Source organism: Muntiacus reevesi, chromosome 6 (genome assembly GCF_963930625.1).
Source record: "Muntiacus reevesi chromosome 6, mMunRee1.1, whole genome shotgun sequence".
NCBI lineage: Eukaryota > Metazoa > Chordata > Mammalia > Artiodactyla > Cervidae > Muntiacus > Muntiacus reevesi.
The window spans coordinates 25,785,400-25,802,077 of record NC_089254.1 but is presented as its reverse complement, the minus strand read 5'-3'; the positions used below and the strand labels follow the sequence as shown (position 1 = coordinate 25,802,077).

At 36.1% G+C, this 16,678-nt stretch overlaps 1 protein-coding gene across 10 annotated transcripts in view; it reads right to left on the bottom strand.

The window, feature by feature from the left end:
- The window catches only part of HDAC9 (histone deacetylase 9), a 912,538-nt gene that overhangs the window by 400,793 nt on the left and 495,067 nt on the right, over positions 1–16,678 (bottom strand). For 7 of the 10 annotated variants that reach the window (XM_065939945.1, XM_065939951.1, XM_065939948.1 and 4 more), the window contains one exon: positions 1,187–1,318. The exons of the other annotated variants lie outside the window; for them this stretch is intronic. In XM_065939945.1, coding sequence (XP_065796017.1) covers positions 1,187–1,318 — 132 coding nt within the window. The remainder of the gene's footprint in view (positions 1–1,186; positions 1,319–16,678) is intronic. 10 annotated transcript variants of the gene reach the window in all.

Below are 16,678 nucleotides of genomic sequence, written 5' to 3'. Positions count from 1 at the left end.
ACTCTAGTAAAATAATTATTTAATATTTATTATCCCACAAGAAGAAAAATTTTTCACCAATACCTTTCCTCAATAAGCATGTTAATCTGTCAGGACTGAATAGGAGACTAAACATTTTTTTTTCTCCCAAGTGATCTGTCAAAATACTGCCTCATTGGTATTCTACACTTTTCAACCTCTGCCTCCACAATCTTCATATTGTCTCCCTAAACTAGACACTATTATGACCAAAGAAGATACAGAAAAGAAATAATTTTTTAAAAAAACTTTCTAAGAATAAGACTCGATCCTAGAGAAATAATGCCAACTGACTACTTTGATATAAGCACAATTTTCCATGGGAATGGACAAACATGGCTCAAGATTTCCATTTCTATATTGATGCAACCAAAGGAAATGGCCACATACAATGCATAGCTCTAAGTAGTTACTCAAAAAACAATAGTTGGTTTTGCTATTCTGGCTAGCCTTTTTGGTTCTTCTATCCCTATGTCTTTTCAGATCAGGTACAAATGGGACTAGAGGGCTTTGTAAGACATCAGGCTGAATTTCCTAACCTGTTCACCCCACTACTAACCAGGCAGCTAAAAAACTAAAAACTCTTCCATTTGAGACTAGTGAAAATGACAGTTTCTTTCCCTTCACAAAAGGCAATATATCCCCCTCCTGCCACAAGTCCCAGTTCACTAGTAAACACATAATGTCATTTATGAGTTCGGTAAATTTGTTGAAAAGTCAAGGTTTTGCTGTTTCACATAGTTTAATTTTCCCAGATGTATTCTCTACATTAATATCTGAGTACGGGGGAAGCATTCTTCTTGAACCTCCCACTGCTCATTTCTGATCAAATTTCATTAAAAGTTATATTCTCCGGCCTGGCATTCCCAAAATGGACTGCTTGTTTCTGAAAAGATTAAGGTGAGCTCTGGCATTCCCTAGTTATGCCTATTGACATATAGTTCTGTTTTTCATTCATTTCCTGTTTAACACAGCTGGTGAATGCAAGGCAAGGTTTACTGAACTACTTGTGAGCTTTCAAAATAACTTCCTTTCAAGAAATATTTCTCATCAAAATAAATTTTAATATACAGCAGGTATATTTATTCTAAGCTAATTTTGTTTCATTCCTACTGGCAGCAGTTTTTTTTTTTTTTTTCCAGTGTGTATCTACCCAGTCCTCAATTACCTGTCACCTCAAACATTCGCTTCTTGAATGAAGTGACAACATTTCCATCCTTCCGCCTGAGTAAGGGGCTGCTTCTCCTCTCTGCCACTTTCTGTTTTAACCTGGACCGCACCTTCAAGTTGGGCTCAGAGGCTGGGAATTGAGACAAAGAAAATAGGTAAAAATTAAAAAATGGAGAGCCAATAGCTCCTGTGTAATTAAAAAAAAAAAGGCTCACCCTTTTCTTGGTCCCTTCTCATGTCAAATTAAAACCCAAGCATGTAAATAAGCATGATTATAAGTTAATTAAACAGACAAATGTCATAATTATTTTTATGAAGTGTGTGAAATATTATTCTACATCTCTAAATGTAAAGTGGAAAGAGAGTAAAAACATATTTTCTACTTATTTTATCTAGCAGAAATGGGATTGTTAATGGGAAGTTAAATGATTGAGAGTGTTTGGGTCAGAATAAGATTTATTATACTTCACTGTCAGTTCTTTTAATTCTCTCAAGGGTGAAACTCAAGAACCACTAAAACAGTACCCTAATGTGATTTTAGAGACTCTTGGCTGAATTTTGGTAATAGGAAGACACCTCTGCAGAAAATAATTTATGTCTAATTCTGACTCCTGAAATATTTCATTGTCAGTAGTTTCTAACCTGAAATCCTGGGAAAATACACTTAGTATAATAACACAAAACCAAGTAGAATCACTATGAGTAAACCTTTATATACAGTGAATACACAGTGAATTAGAAAGGAAGGGTGGCCAAGTCTTATAGGTAAAGTTCTGAGTTAGGTTATATATTCCAAAATACAAAAGCACATTATTCATACATAAGTGTTTCTTTGGTTACACTATTCTAAAGAGTGATGCTCTATAATTTATCTTCATGCATTAAGTTTTGAAGTGATTGTACTTTAGAAGAAAGGAAACATTGGATTGATTTTGTAATAGAAATCAATGATGATGGAGGTGGTGGTGATGATGATAATCAGGAAAGCAATGCTTCTGATGACAACATTTGTACAGTGATCAAACTATGTTCCACTACTGTCCTGAAATCTTTGTCAATATTAACTTCTTTAACCACAGAAAATCTAATGGGACAGAGTCTACTTACACTTTGATTATATCAGTGAGGAAACCAAAACACAGAGACGTAAATAACTTGCCCAAAGTCATCAAAGTAAAAAGGGGTGATGAAGCCAGCATCTGTACCCAGGTAACCTAGCTCACGTCTAATCTTCTAACACTGAAAATACTGCTCTTCAACCTTTCTTTATGTAGGAACAGCAGAGCAATTATAGAACTGCTTTTCCAAAGCACTACTAATCACATATATCAGATACAATGTTATAATGTAGCTAGAATTCTGGAGTAGATAAAAAATTATTTCTTTGAAGGAATTTTATAGTTATGCCCAATTACAGAGGACATCAAAAGTATAACTTACAATCTTCTATTACTCATTTATTTATTTTTGATATTAAATACTTTAGTTTCCTCTTTGTTCCTCTCTCACTCACACCTCTTCTTTTAGATCTACCTTGCACTGAGAATCCTAGATTTTCTTGGAACTGGCTAGATAAAATTTAAAAAAGTTAATTTGGGGGGGTGTTCACAGCTGATTTTTATGCCCCCAAACACTAAAACTGTAAAAAAAAAAAAAAAAAGGGAACCTGGAAATATTGTAAAAGTAAAAAATGGACAGGAGATAAGGGTAGAAATCAGGAATGAGTACAAGAAGCCCAGTGACTAGAGACCACAAAGGTCTTACTTCCTGGGCCTCCCACTTTGAAGCAAAGAAGGACAATAGTTTGGCGGAAGGATTAAAGTTCTTGCCAGACTTTCCAGGAGTGCAGACATTCCTTAACCCACTTGATCTTAGCGGAGAAGACTGAATCTGAATTACTAGCATCCAACATACCTGTGAATAAAGGGGAAAAGATGGAACTATATTCCATTTCACTTAGATCCCCACCCTTACCCCATACCTGGGCTTCCCTGGTGGCTCAGATTGAAAGGAATCCGCCTGCAATGCAGGAGACTCAGGTTTGATTCCTGGGTTGGGAAGATTCCTCTGGAGTAGGGAATGGTTATCCACTCCAGTATCCTTGCCTGAAGAATTCCATGGACAGAGGACCCGGGCGGGCCACAGACCATGGGGTCGCAAAGAGTCGGACATGACTGAGTGACTAACATACACACACCCACCTCCATATATTTATTTTTAAATGCCTTTAAAAATACCAATTTTGCCTCTGATAAGTTGTAGGTTAATAAATATATTCCATTTCAAATAAAAAAAATGAATCCCTATATGCTAACTATTAATATACTGGTATCTGCTGTCATCTTGTTTATAAGCCTAGGATAAAAATCACAGATTCTTAGATCTTGATCTAGACATGACTTTATTAGATGAAGTCTAATGGATTCAGATGTTACAGACTGGCTTTCCAGAGGGAGTAAACCAATTGATCCATCACTTTAAAGATGGAGTAGAAAAGGCACCATGTCTCAGCAGGAATATGTGGAATTGGGACCACACATCCCACTTATGAGATTTTCAGTGTGATTTTAGTGCTTTCTGAGCCTGGCTTTACACTTGTGAATTCAAATATGAAACTCTAACATCTTCCTTATTTCACAGAACTTTGGCCACAGGACTAGATACCTAAGAATAATTATGAAGATCTGGGTGAATGCAAAAGGGAAGAAAAAGGTTTCAGTTCAGTTCAGTCGCTCAGTTGTGTCCAACTCTTTGCGACCCCATGGACTGTAGCACGTCAGGCTTCCCTGTCCATTACCAACTCCAGGAGCTTGCTCAAACTCATGTCCATCGAGTTGGTGATACTATCCAACCATCTAATTCTCTGTCGTCCCCTTTTCTTCCTGCCTTCAATCTTTCCCAGCATCAAGGTCTTTTCCAATGAGTCAGTTCTTCACAACAGGTGGCCAAAGTATTGGAGTTTCATCTTTAGCGTAAGTCCTTCCAATGAACATTCAGGACTGATTTCCTTTAGGATGGACTGGTTGGATCTCCTTGGAGTCCAAGGGACTCTCAAAAGTCTTTTCTAACACCACAGTTCAAAAGCATCAATTCTTTCACGCTCAGCTTTCTTTATAGTCCAATCTCACATCCATACATGACTACTGGAAAAACCATAGCCTTGACTATAGATGGACCTTTGCTGGCAAAGTAGTGTCTCTGCTTTTTAAAATGCCATCTAGGTAGGTCGTAACTTTTCTTCCAAGGAGCAAGTGTCTTTTAATCTCATGGCTGCAGTCACCATCTGCAGTGATTTTGGTTTAGATAATTTTTATTATTGCTGCCACTGCCAGGGTTATGCTAGGAATGACAGAGCCTGGACTGAGCCCCAGATCCTGATACCCAGTCTAGCCCTCCTTCTCCTCACACATTGCACTGGCCAGGGCCGAATATCTGCAGTAAAGGTGAAAATGTGCCAACAGCTTGGAAAACCAGCATGTGCCACTTAAACATTCTACAGGCAACCTAGAATTCCATAAGCTTTTCAGAAAATGACTTCACAGGTCAGCAGAAAGCTTTTGTTCCTATGTGTCTATTTGAGAATAGGCTGGATGTTCATCTTTTAAATAACTTTCTATAGTCAACATTAAAAAAAAGTGGACATCAGAGTAGGTATGAGAACGGGATTCTGGTTTTGCATCTATCATCTACTATCAGTTTGCTCATTCATGAAAGTCAGTTATGAAGATACCGTTATAGTTTATGGAGTGAAATAGATGGGCTTTAAGTGCCTGTTTACGCTTTGGGTATTTGGCTTTGATTAATTACTTTGTATCTTTAAATCTCAGTTTCTCATGTTAAAATGGAGATAGTTTTTTTTTTTCCTTTTTTTTTCCCTCCATACATCCCAATAGATGGCATTTTCCTTCTTTCTCCAAGACTACAAGACCAAATCCTGGGGTTGCATCACCCCATTCCTTTGCTGCTTGGGTCTTGTTTGGACTTAGCCTACTGCTAAGACTGGCCAGCGATCGAAGAATTGAGGAGTTTGAGACTAGGTATCCTATGTTCTCTCTGCTATAGCACTGCATCGCCGGGTATAGCTTTGTCTCTTCCTGATTTCATCTCCCTCTTGAAGGCTCCATTCCACGGTTCCAGCTTTCTCAGCACTCTAGCAACCCTATTTCTTCTCTGTGCTTCTTCAGCACTAGGGGTGGGAACAGCTTCTTGCTGTAGCTATTTTCTGGGTGCCTCAACATCCCCAAGCTGTTGTAAGCAGTTCTCTTCATAAAAGTCTATGACCCACATCATGTCGGTTCTGTTACTTGCCAAGACTCTGAGTAACACAATTGTACACATTTTGCAAAGTTATCATGGAGTCAAACAAAATAATATTTAGCAGAAGAAAAACCGGTGGTTCTCGGTTGGCAAAGATTTTGACACCAGGGACATCCGGCAATGTCTGGAGATACTCTGATTGTCAGTATGGGGAGTTGCTACTGGAATGTAGTGGGTGGAGCCCAGGGATGTTGCTAAACATTCTACTACACACAGGACAGCCCCACAACAAAGAATTATCTGGACCCTAATGGTATGGCCAAGTGTGAAAACTCTGGGGTAAGTAATCAGGAAATGGAAGATGTTAATAATTGTTCTACACAGAGAAAAATAAAGGGGATAATGGTATCTTGGAGATTCTCAAAGAGGATGTAGGAGAGTATCAGAAGAAAAAAAAGATTATCAGAAACCAGGGAGTGCTACAGGTAGCTTATAACAGTAAATATTTCAATATATTTTAAATTTAGAATTTCATTCAAATAAAAACTAGTCAACTTCTATTGGCTATGAAAATGTGCAGAAAAGTCTGAATTCTAGTTCTCAACAGGGTAATATTTGAGACATAGTGCTATATTTATCAATTGAGGGCACAGGTTTGTAAAAACTAGCAATTACTGATATTCTATAAAGTACAACATAAATTTATTTTCTCAAAATATACAATCACAACTTCTCTAAGTAAAAGGCCAAGTCTATTGGTTTTAGCAAAAACTTTCGCCTGTATTTCACTTTTGATTTTGAGTCACCAGAAGTATTAGTATCTTGGTGGTGAAGGCCAAGGTTGGAATGATAAATAACCATCATTTAGTCCTCATAATGCTTTATAAATTCACTCCTAACATTTCAGAAGCCCACACACCAATCTCAGCATGACATATACCCAGGCAGTAGAATTAATAACCTATTGTGCTGACTCAGTTTTCAGTTAGGAGTTAATTCCATTTTCAATGCTCTGGTCTCCCCAAAGACTGAAGATTTCCATTCCAGTGACTTACTAATGGGATGAAAATTCTCAAGAGCCCAGAGAGAGATCACTAATGGGGGAGACATTTTGCTTGTATTTGAATGTATTTCATGCCTAGTTGCACTAATTGCCTTTCTATTTTTACCCCACACCCATCACTCTCTACATCTCAATTAATCACAAAAACAGAAGGCAAACTTTTAGTGTGTGTGCCCAAAAAATGTATTTGTTTGCTTAAATGAAAATACTGCATGAAAAATTGATTATCACTATTTAAATGAAAAAATGTTAAAGATGAGAGAACTAAAACTTTTTTCTCTTTTTGCTTAAAAAACAAGTGAACAAAGGAAACAGAAAACATGTGAAAAATGCCTCATGAGTTAAATGAGTTTGAAATCTTTTCTTCTCATATGGATCTTCCTAGTTCGAAATTAACTTAGGTGTCAAAAGGTGTGAATATAAACAATGAGAAAAGCAGTAAAGTTAGATAGCAGAAGCAAAGATTAAAAAATTAAGATTCTAAAGCACAGTAAGTCAGAAGGTCCAGACTTGTCATTTCACTGAGAGATTGGTGTGTGGAGTGTGTATGTGAGTGTGGGAGTGTCACTTTGCATATGTACACACATACAAACCCAGAAGCTATCTTTTGTAGAGGCAAACAGGTCTCTGACACAAACAGACAGTAGACTCAGATTTCAGTGCTAACTATTTCATGTACTAACACCTGGCAATCCTGGGTGAGTTTTGGGATCTCCATGAGCTATTCTGTCATCTATTGTAGATGATATATATAGATATACTATGGTGGAAGATTAAAGGGGTTGAATGAAGTTCCTAGTTCAACTGACTGGTCATCACAAAAAAGTTGGTCAATAGATAGATGTTGGATAAATGAATGTGTAATTCTGTCCATATATAAGACTAAGAACAAATAAAATTAAAAGGTAAGCAACTTAGCATGCACGCACAGAGACAGAAGGTTACAAGTGGTTTATTCCTTTTGCCTAGGACAGTATTATCTATAATAGAAACAAAAATAACAGTAGTCCCTTTCTGATCTTTCACTCAGTATATTTAAAATACTTTATGTTTACTAATTGACTTTTCACATTTTCCTCACTTCTTTTATTTCCATTTATAATTTCTATTCAATTTACCATGTGTCTTAAATATACCACCATTTACTAAGAATGATTACCTACTTTGTGCATCTTGTCTTTGTTCATTTTTAATCCTAATTTGTGAATATTCTTTACACCAACAGTTTAGACAAAAATTCAATAATTACATATCATGGTATAAGGAAGTTCTTGATTCTCATAAGAGAGGTGACCATAGGAGAAAAGATTTTTCATTGAGAAATGGATAATGATATTATTAATTAAAATTACTAATGATTTATTTATCAAGATTAAGTAGTAGATTAAGAAATGCATCTTTATATTAATGAATATTGGGGATATTCAACTATTTCACCTGCACATTTAGCACCACTATCATAGGTGAAATTTGGGGCTCCATTGCAAATGTCACATCCCGTCTCTGACATTGTCTATTCTTCTTTGCAGGACTAGATATCTGTCAGCTTATCCACCTAGCCCCTCCTCTCCCCAGATTTCACCTGCTATTTCCCACCCAGAGGCCTATCTTGGCATTTCTCTATTATAACATTCTGTCACTTGGAACCAAGCAGGCATAATCTTATCACTCATTCAGTCTATTTGGAATGTCCTTTCTGAAGATTAGGTTTCCTGGAATAGTTCCTCCCCAAGTCATTTCTCTCTTTTATGCTAACATTGTAGCATGCCTAGTCACATGTGAACTGTTCAATCAAAGAGTCATTACAATCATGAACTGACACTCTGGGGACATGTGTAAATTCTCTAAAGTTGATCTAAAAATATAGGTTACTCTAATTAAAAAATTTTATAATTAGACCAAGCCTATAGATTTTTAAAATTAGCATTCAGAACAAAACAGTATATCTAACACAACTTATGCTTTTTGAGGGGCTTGGATAAAATGAATATTTAATGTTATGAATCAGATTTTATGCATTTTGATATCAAGGGACAAAAATTTCTAGTCTAATTCTTTTTAATTACAAACAGTTAATGATATGTATTTCATATGTAAAAGTTTTTTAAAAAATCATTTATTGGGAAATTTTAGCTTGTAATAGCTAGCCACATTTATGGCAATATATAAATGCAATTTCCTGGAAAAACTATAATAGTATTCAGAAATATTAATGTAGACATCCATCCATCCTCTTATTGACAACATATCAATTATGACACTATTTGTACAAAGAGAATTATTCTTTTTCAAAAAGCACACTGGTAAATATTAATCAATTTATAGTGTATTTATTTTATAATAACATTTATTGCTTTCTTCTAATTATGTGAATCATACATACATCTCAAAGTTTCATGCATGTTTGAAATTTTTGGGAATGGGATGCATTTTGGAAATGGGAAATGAGTACACTCTACTATAATGTTTCTTTTGTGTTGTATATATAAAACTATTTGAAAATAAGATCCTGTTTCTTCACTTAATGCATTATGAGTTTTTCTCCAGTAATTATATAGTCTTTAAAATGATTATTTATTATGCTTTCATTTAAAATTTTATCATGAATCTTTTCCAATTATATATTCTTCTAAAAATACATTATGAGGATATGCCATGTATTACTCAGACGCCTATACATGTGAGTATCCTCCATTTTATTTAAGCCTTTGATAACATTGGTCAGTTAGGTGATCTACAATGTTTTACTTTCAAAGACAGAATAGTGGGACACATCACTGTGAAGCCATGTGTATATTTCTGAGTATTTCGTCCCATCAATGGAAATATAATTCTTAGGTTCCTCACATATGAAAACAACAATGACAAGTTCTTATGATTAGGGGGGAAAAATCAATCACCATAAAGGGTAAGGAGTATTACAGAGACCCGGGAAGCAGGTCTCAGAGAAGTATGTGAGAACAATATGGAGGCTGAGCTTCCCTGCTGGCTCAGATGGTAAAGAATCTGCCCACGATGCGGGAGAACCAGGTTCAATCCCTGGGTCAGGAAGATCTCCTGCAGAAGACAATGGCTACCAACTCCAGGATTCCTGCCTGGAGAATTCCATGGGCTGAGGAGGCTGGTGGACTACAGTCCATGGGGTCACAAATAACCCTTTCACTTTTCACTTTTTTCTGGGAAACAGAAGCTCAGTCTAGAACAGAAGGCTTATTAGCTCTTGGTGGCACTCTCTCTTAGCAGCTATGAATGCTTCAACTCCCAAGCCAGAGCAGGCGCCTCTGAAGCTGAAAGCCCGTGACAGGCCCTGAGCCTCCTCAATCCCAGCGCAGCACGCTGTGTTCAACCTGTCTCCTTTTCCTCACAGTGTTTTCTCCACGGCGCCTGATGCTCAGCTGGCTTAGGCAGCACCCAGAAAAACTCTACTGAGTGATCAAATATACAAACTGCTTACTCAATGCTGGGCTTTGTTTTTGTGCTTAATACTAGGACAGAAGAAGAAATAATTATTTAAAAAAATTTTATGACATTTAAAGCACAAATTACCATTTTTAAAAACAGATAAAATATTTTAAGCAAATACTGTGATTCTGGATAGAAGCAAATAATAATAAGTGATGAGATAATTCATCACTTTTATAGTCAAATTCAACTTTCTGTTCAGTTGGTTCCATTGTTTATTTAGTTAAGAGTTATTAAATAATACTTAGAACCGAAGTTGCACGTTCTGTGAGGAGTGGGAATATATTTAGTTATGTTTCCATTGTTTATTCAGCACTTATACAGTGCCTACTACATAGGTCAAATTCATTAGTTATTTACTGAACGAATGAATCAATGAATGGGAAAAGGGGTGTGTTTAAGTGCTGAGGCAACTTCTCAAAGATAGACTACAGAGATTTTTCCTACTGGGCATTCATAGCCTAGCAAGAACAAATAACACACTAAATGTGATCACTGCCACATGACAGGTATAAGAGGAGCCTTGGAGCTGGGAGGCAGAGATTCCTTTCCCTAGAGGGTAAGTCCTGGGCACTGAGAGATTCTGACAGGTAGAGGTGGGAGGGAAGCTCAGTTCCAGGCAGAGGAAGCAAGCCTATCCAGGGGAAGATACTGGCAAATTCAAGGGATGGAGATTAAATACGCTAGCCTGTTGGGGAGTGGGGAGGGGAGAGGGAAGCAATACTAAATGAAGATAAGGCTTCAAAGAAAAATGTCAAGCCAAATTTAGCTAAATTAGGCAATTATATCAACATAACTCAATATGCTAACAGAGGTTATTCAATCTGTATCTTTACACTCCCTCTCTATGTTGGCTTTTTTCTTAGCATGCAGACATGCTCAGATCTTTCCCATTCAAATAAAAATAAGCTCCCCCCCAAGATATAGATATTATTAGCTACTCTCTGCATTTATACTTTAATTTACAGTAAAGTTTTTTTTTTTTTAAAGTAGCCTTATACTTGCCACCACCATTTTCTAACCTCAAACCACTGCAATATGGCTCTAACTCTCATTGTTTCACTGAAACTACTCTACCACACATATCACTTGGGACAGCAAATGCATTAATTTTGCATCTATTCTTAGTACTGAACAACGACATACATAGACTCATGGTGTGTCTTTATAGTTGTTGAATGAAAAAAAAAAATGTTCCCATATACTCAAGCATGAAAGGAAACTTAGAGTAAAAGACTGGGTGTGAAATATTGTTGAGAAGAGAACTAGCTGAACTTCAGCTTTTCTAATTTGTAAGAATTTCTTGATGTTGAACTTTATGCCAAGAGGCCTTAGAGATCAGCTGCAGAATGCCAGAGGAATTTCATTTGTCTGGCAAGCATCAAAAATACCATGTTTGGAGTCAAGGAAATCCACATACAAAATACCTTTCTATGTTAATACCCTTATATGCTTTATTTTTCAAATATATTTTATTTATGTAAAAGCAGAAGTAAATTTTGAAAATCTGTATTCTGAAAATAAAGCAAAATTTTGAATTATCACTTCAATAAGACAAACTAGACGAGGGGCATGTTTCTAAAAGTCCTCTTGAGTTCTAAAATTTCATACTTAAAAATAAAATTCGAAATTAATTATTTATGCTATTAATCTTCTTTCAGTAATAAACCAATTAGTTTAGTTAGAAGCTTGTCACAACTAGAGGAAAGCTCACACAGCACAACCCCAAATAAATAAATAAACAATAGAAGACCCAGCACTGCCCTAAGTAAATAAACACATAATTAAAAAATAATACATCTAGTATCGGAGATAAATAAAACTATGAAGTATACCATGTAATTTTTCATGCATATTTCGTAGTTTTATTTATCTCCTATAGATCTGCACTGGGGTGACCCTATATTTGATGGGGGCATGTGGTCGAACAGCACATAATTCTTTCCATAAAACCTGACAGTCAGGATAGTATGGTTAGAAAACGAATACCAATCTTCTGATAACTACTTGAGTATCACCGTAAGTCTAAGCTTTATTGTACACATTTGTGCTATCAGCATGAACTTACCTTGTTTATACTCATAAGAGTCTGGAGCTATTTTCCAGTCCTGACTGTGATACTGTGTGACTTGGTCCAAGTTTTATTACTATTCAGTGTCTCTGTGCCTCAATTTTCCTGCCTGAAAATATGGACAATAATAGCCATTCTTCTGACTTTTTTAAAAAAGTTCAAGAGTATTGATTAGAATAGTAAACAAAGTAAATCACCATCAAATTTTAGATGCTGTACAACTTACTTTCTTCAAATATATGACTTTGAAATTTTTGTCTCTGATGTTTATCTGAAAATTTTCAGCTTACTCCCATAAAACTGTAACATCATTCTCTAGTTTTTATTTCATTTGTTTACTTCATTTTCTTCTGACTTGTCCAGTTATAGCCATGTAAAGCAATCACCCAAAAGACCTGTACTCTGAAAACTCTAAGACAGTAATGAAGGAAATTGGAGATAACACTAATGGAAAGATACATCATGTGCTTGGATTGGAAGAATCAATACTATGAAAATGACTGTATTAGCCAGAGCAATCTACAGATTCAATGAAATTCCTATCAAATTACCCATGGCATTTTTCACAGAACTAGAATAAGAAAATCTTAAAATTTGCACAGTGACACAAAAGACCCTGAATAGCCAAAGTAATTTTGAGAAAGAAAAGCAGAGCTGGAAGAATCAGGCTGCCTAACTTCATACTATCACAGTCAGGACTGGAAAATAGCTCCAGACTCTTATGAGTATAAACAAGGTAAGTTCATGCTGATAGCACAAATGTGTACAATAAAGCTTAGACTTACGGTGATACTCAAGTAGTTATCAGAAAATTGGTATTCGTTTTCTAACCATACTATCCTGACTGTCAGGTTTTATGGAAAGAATTATGTGCTGTTCGACCACATGCCCCCATCAAATATAGGGTCACCCCAGTGCAGATCTATAGGAGATAAATAAAACTACGAAATATGCATGAAAAATTACATGGTATACTGTAATTGCTGTATATAGCAATTACAAAGTTGCTGTCATGAAACTAATATGGTACTAGAAAAAAAAAAGAAGAAGTATAAATCAATGAAATAGGATAGAAAGCCCAGAAATAAAGTCATACACCCATGGTGAATTAATCTGTGACAAAGGAGGCAAGACTATACAATGGAGGAAAGACAATCTCTTCAAAAAATGGTGCTGGGAAAACTGGATGTGTAAATATGTAACAGATGAATTTAGAACACTATTTAACATCATACACAAATAAACTAAAAATGGATTAAGACCTAAATGTAAGACTGCTGATGCTGCTAAGTTGCTTCAGTCGTGTCCGACTCTGTGCGACCCCATAGACGGCAGCCCACCAGGCTCCCTTGTCCCTGGGATTCTCCAGGCAAGAACACTGGAGTGGGTTGCCATTACCTTCTCCAATGCATGAAAGTGAAAAGTGAAAGTGAAGTCACTCAGTCATGTCCTACTCTTAGCGACCCCATGGACTGCAGCCTATCAGGCTCCTCCGTCCATGGGATTTTCCAGGCAAGAGTACTGGAGGGGGTTGCCATTGCCTTCTCCAAAACTTAAGACTGGATATCATCAAATTCTTAGAGGAAAACACAGGCAGAACATTCTCTGAAAATAAATCACAACAGCATCTTTGTCAGTCGGTCTCCCAGAGTAATAGAAATAAAAACAAAAATAAACAAAGGAGACCTAATTAGACTCAAAAGCTTTTGCACAGCAAAGGAAACCATAAGTCAAACAAACAAACAGACAACCCACAGAACAGAAGAAAATATTTGCAAATGATGCAACCAACAAGCAGCTCATGTAGCTCAATATCATAAAAACAAACAACCCAATCAAAAAATGGGCAGAAGACCTAAATAGACATTTCTCCAAAGAAGACATACAGATGGCTGAGAGGCCCATGAAATGATGCCCAACACTGCTAATTATTAGAGAAATGCAAATAAAAACTGCCATAAGATATCACCTTATACCAGTCAAAATGACCATCATCAAAAAATTTACAAACAATAAATGCTGGAGTTGTGTCAGGCAGAATAATGTTCTCAGGGCAAAGAAGACTATGTCCTACTCCCCAGAACTTGTGACTGTCACAGTACAAAGTAAAAAGATATTAAGGTTGTAAAAGGATTTAAGATTGCTAATCAGCAGGTTTAAAGATGAGGAGATTATCCTGGATTATTCAGGTGGGCTAAATAATCACAAGGGTTCTCTGAAAATACGGAGGAGGCAGAAGTATCAGAATGATTCACTGCAACAAAGACCAACTAGTTATTGCTGGGTTTGAAGATGGAGAGGTGATCAGAAGCCAGAGAGTGTGGGCAGCCTCCAGAAACTGGAAAAAGCAAGGAGACAGACTTGGTCCAAGTACAGTAAGATAATAAATATGTGTTGTTTTAAGTAACTAAGTTTGTGCTAATTTATTACAGGAGTCATAAGAAGTCAACAGAGCAGTCTAAAGGATCCCAAACCTGGCACTGCTTTGAAAGTCTGAATATTCTGAAATACTGGTTCTGACTAGATCAGATTTCACTGTTTATATATATATATATATATATTATATATGCACTATATATATGTGTGTGTGTGTGTGTATAGTTTGTTTGTTTGAGGTAAGAAAGTAGAATATTAAAGAAAACTATTAATGATATATGCCCATTACTTAGCAGAAATACTAAGACAGTAATTTGCTTAAAATTAATATTTAACAGTATACCAGATATCATTTTTATACAAAGGTAAGGTTTTAATTAATATATTTACTTATTTGTAAAATAATCCAACAAAGAAAGTAAAAGACAAAAATGTAGCTTATTTCTTTAAAATTTTTCTGTTAATGTTTCATAAGGGTGTAAGTTAAGGATCATTTATTTTAACTTCCAAATGCTGAGTACTTTGTACATTCTAAATAGCTTCAAATGCAATCAACTTCCAAAACTCATTCAAGTGGGAACATTTTATTTTTTTTTAAAGTAGATTCCTTTTGAGATACTAAGTTATTAACCCCAATAACAACTGTATAAAGCCTGTTGCTAAGAGTAATTTCCCCTGTTGGTACAGTGTAAGTAATAGGAGGGGGAAAAAACAGTTTAAGTCTCTAATTAGCCACTTTCAAAATGTAGTTAATTAAAATATTTTGTACCTTTATACATGATCTTTATGGTATGAGATACAATTCTACTCTCCTACAACTTAATCAGCTAAATATAAAATGTAACCTTCCATCTGGTAAATCAATTTAACAGACATAATTGTGCCCTACCATAACTCAATAAGACACTGAGGAAAACCATTGAAATGCTATTTCCTTTTCTTTAGAAGAGAATTATGTACAATTTCAGCATGCTTTGCATTTCTAAAAGTTAAAGTCAACAGGGAGGTATCACTCTCCCTTACATGAGTTTCCCATGAGAAAATCAAAAGCAAAGTATAAAGCTTGTGCTGTTATTCATGAAACACTCCTTAATACTAACTTGGCTTTAACCAGAATATATTATTTGGCAGCTAAAACCTTTAATTAGAGTTGTGGTTTGAGCAGATTTTCACTGAATTTATGTTCTATAAGGACTCAAAGAACAGCACTGTTTTTCTAACCAGCTGATTCGAATTCAGGTCATTTAAATGTTGTACTTGAGCTATGGGTAGAAAAAAAGAGAATGTTGCTCGGATTCTCATTTTATTGACTTTAATTATGATTCAACATTTCTGAACAAGTACTAACAACAGATAGACAAGAAAGAGAATGAGATGCTCCTTCTAACAAAAATATCTTGAGCATTTGCTCTGTGCAAGGCTGTATATACTAGATACTATGAAAAGAAAGAAGAAAGAATACTTATCAGAAAAGATGATTCCTACTCTAAAAAAGAGAAAGAGCTGGTGGGGGAAAGCTTTTAACTCAGGGATGGATTGGACAAGAGAAGAGAGAAGATGGAGCCAAAGTGGAAAACAAAAGTCAAACCTGCATAATTAGGGGAGAGGTATTAGCAGAACTGAGGAAAATCAGGATGATGAGCAAGTTTTGAGGTGGAGGATGTTGTTCAGTTGCTCCGTTGTGTCCAATTCTTTGCAATCTCATGGACTGCAGCAGGCCAGGCTTCCGTGTCCTTTACTGTCTCCTGGAGATTGCTCAAACTCATGTCCATTGAGTCGATGATGCCATCCAACCATCTCGTCCTCTGTTGCCCCCTTCTCCTCCTGCCCTCAATGTTTCCCAGCACCAGGGAAAATGAGTCAGCTCTTTGCATCAGATGGCCAAATTATTGGAGCTTCAGCTTCAGTATCACTTCTTCCAATGAATATTCAGGGTTGATTTCCTTTAGGATTGACTGGTTTCATCTCCTAGCTGTCCAAGGGACTCTCAACAGAGTCTTCTTCAGCACCACAGTTAGAAAGAATCAATTCTTCGGCGCTAAACCTTCTTTACGGTTCAACTTTCAGATCCATACATGACTACTGGAAAAACCATAGCTTTGATTATACGTGGAAAATGGGAGGTCAACTTTTAAACCTGGTAGGTTAAACTAACTGCAGCACATCTTGGAAATGTCAGCCTGGAGTCCACTAAAGGGTTGAGAGTTACAGATGTGAATTTAGATCACAAATGAAAGAACTTAAACAAAAAATGTCAAGAT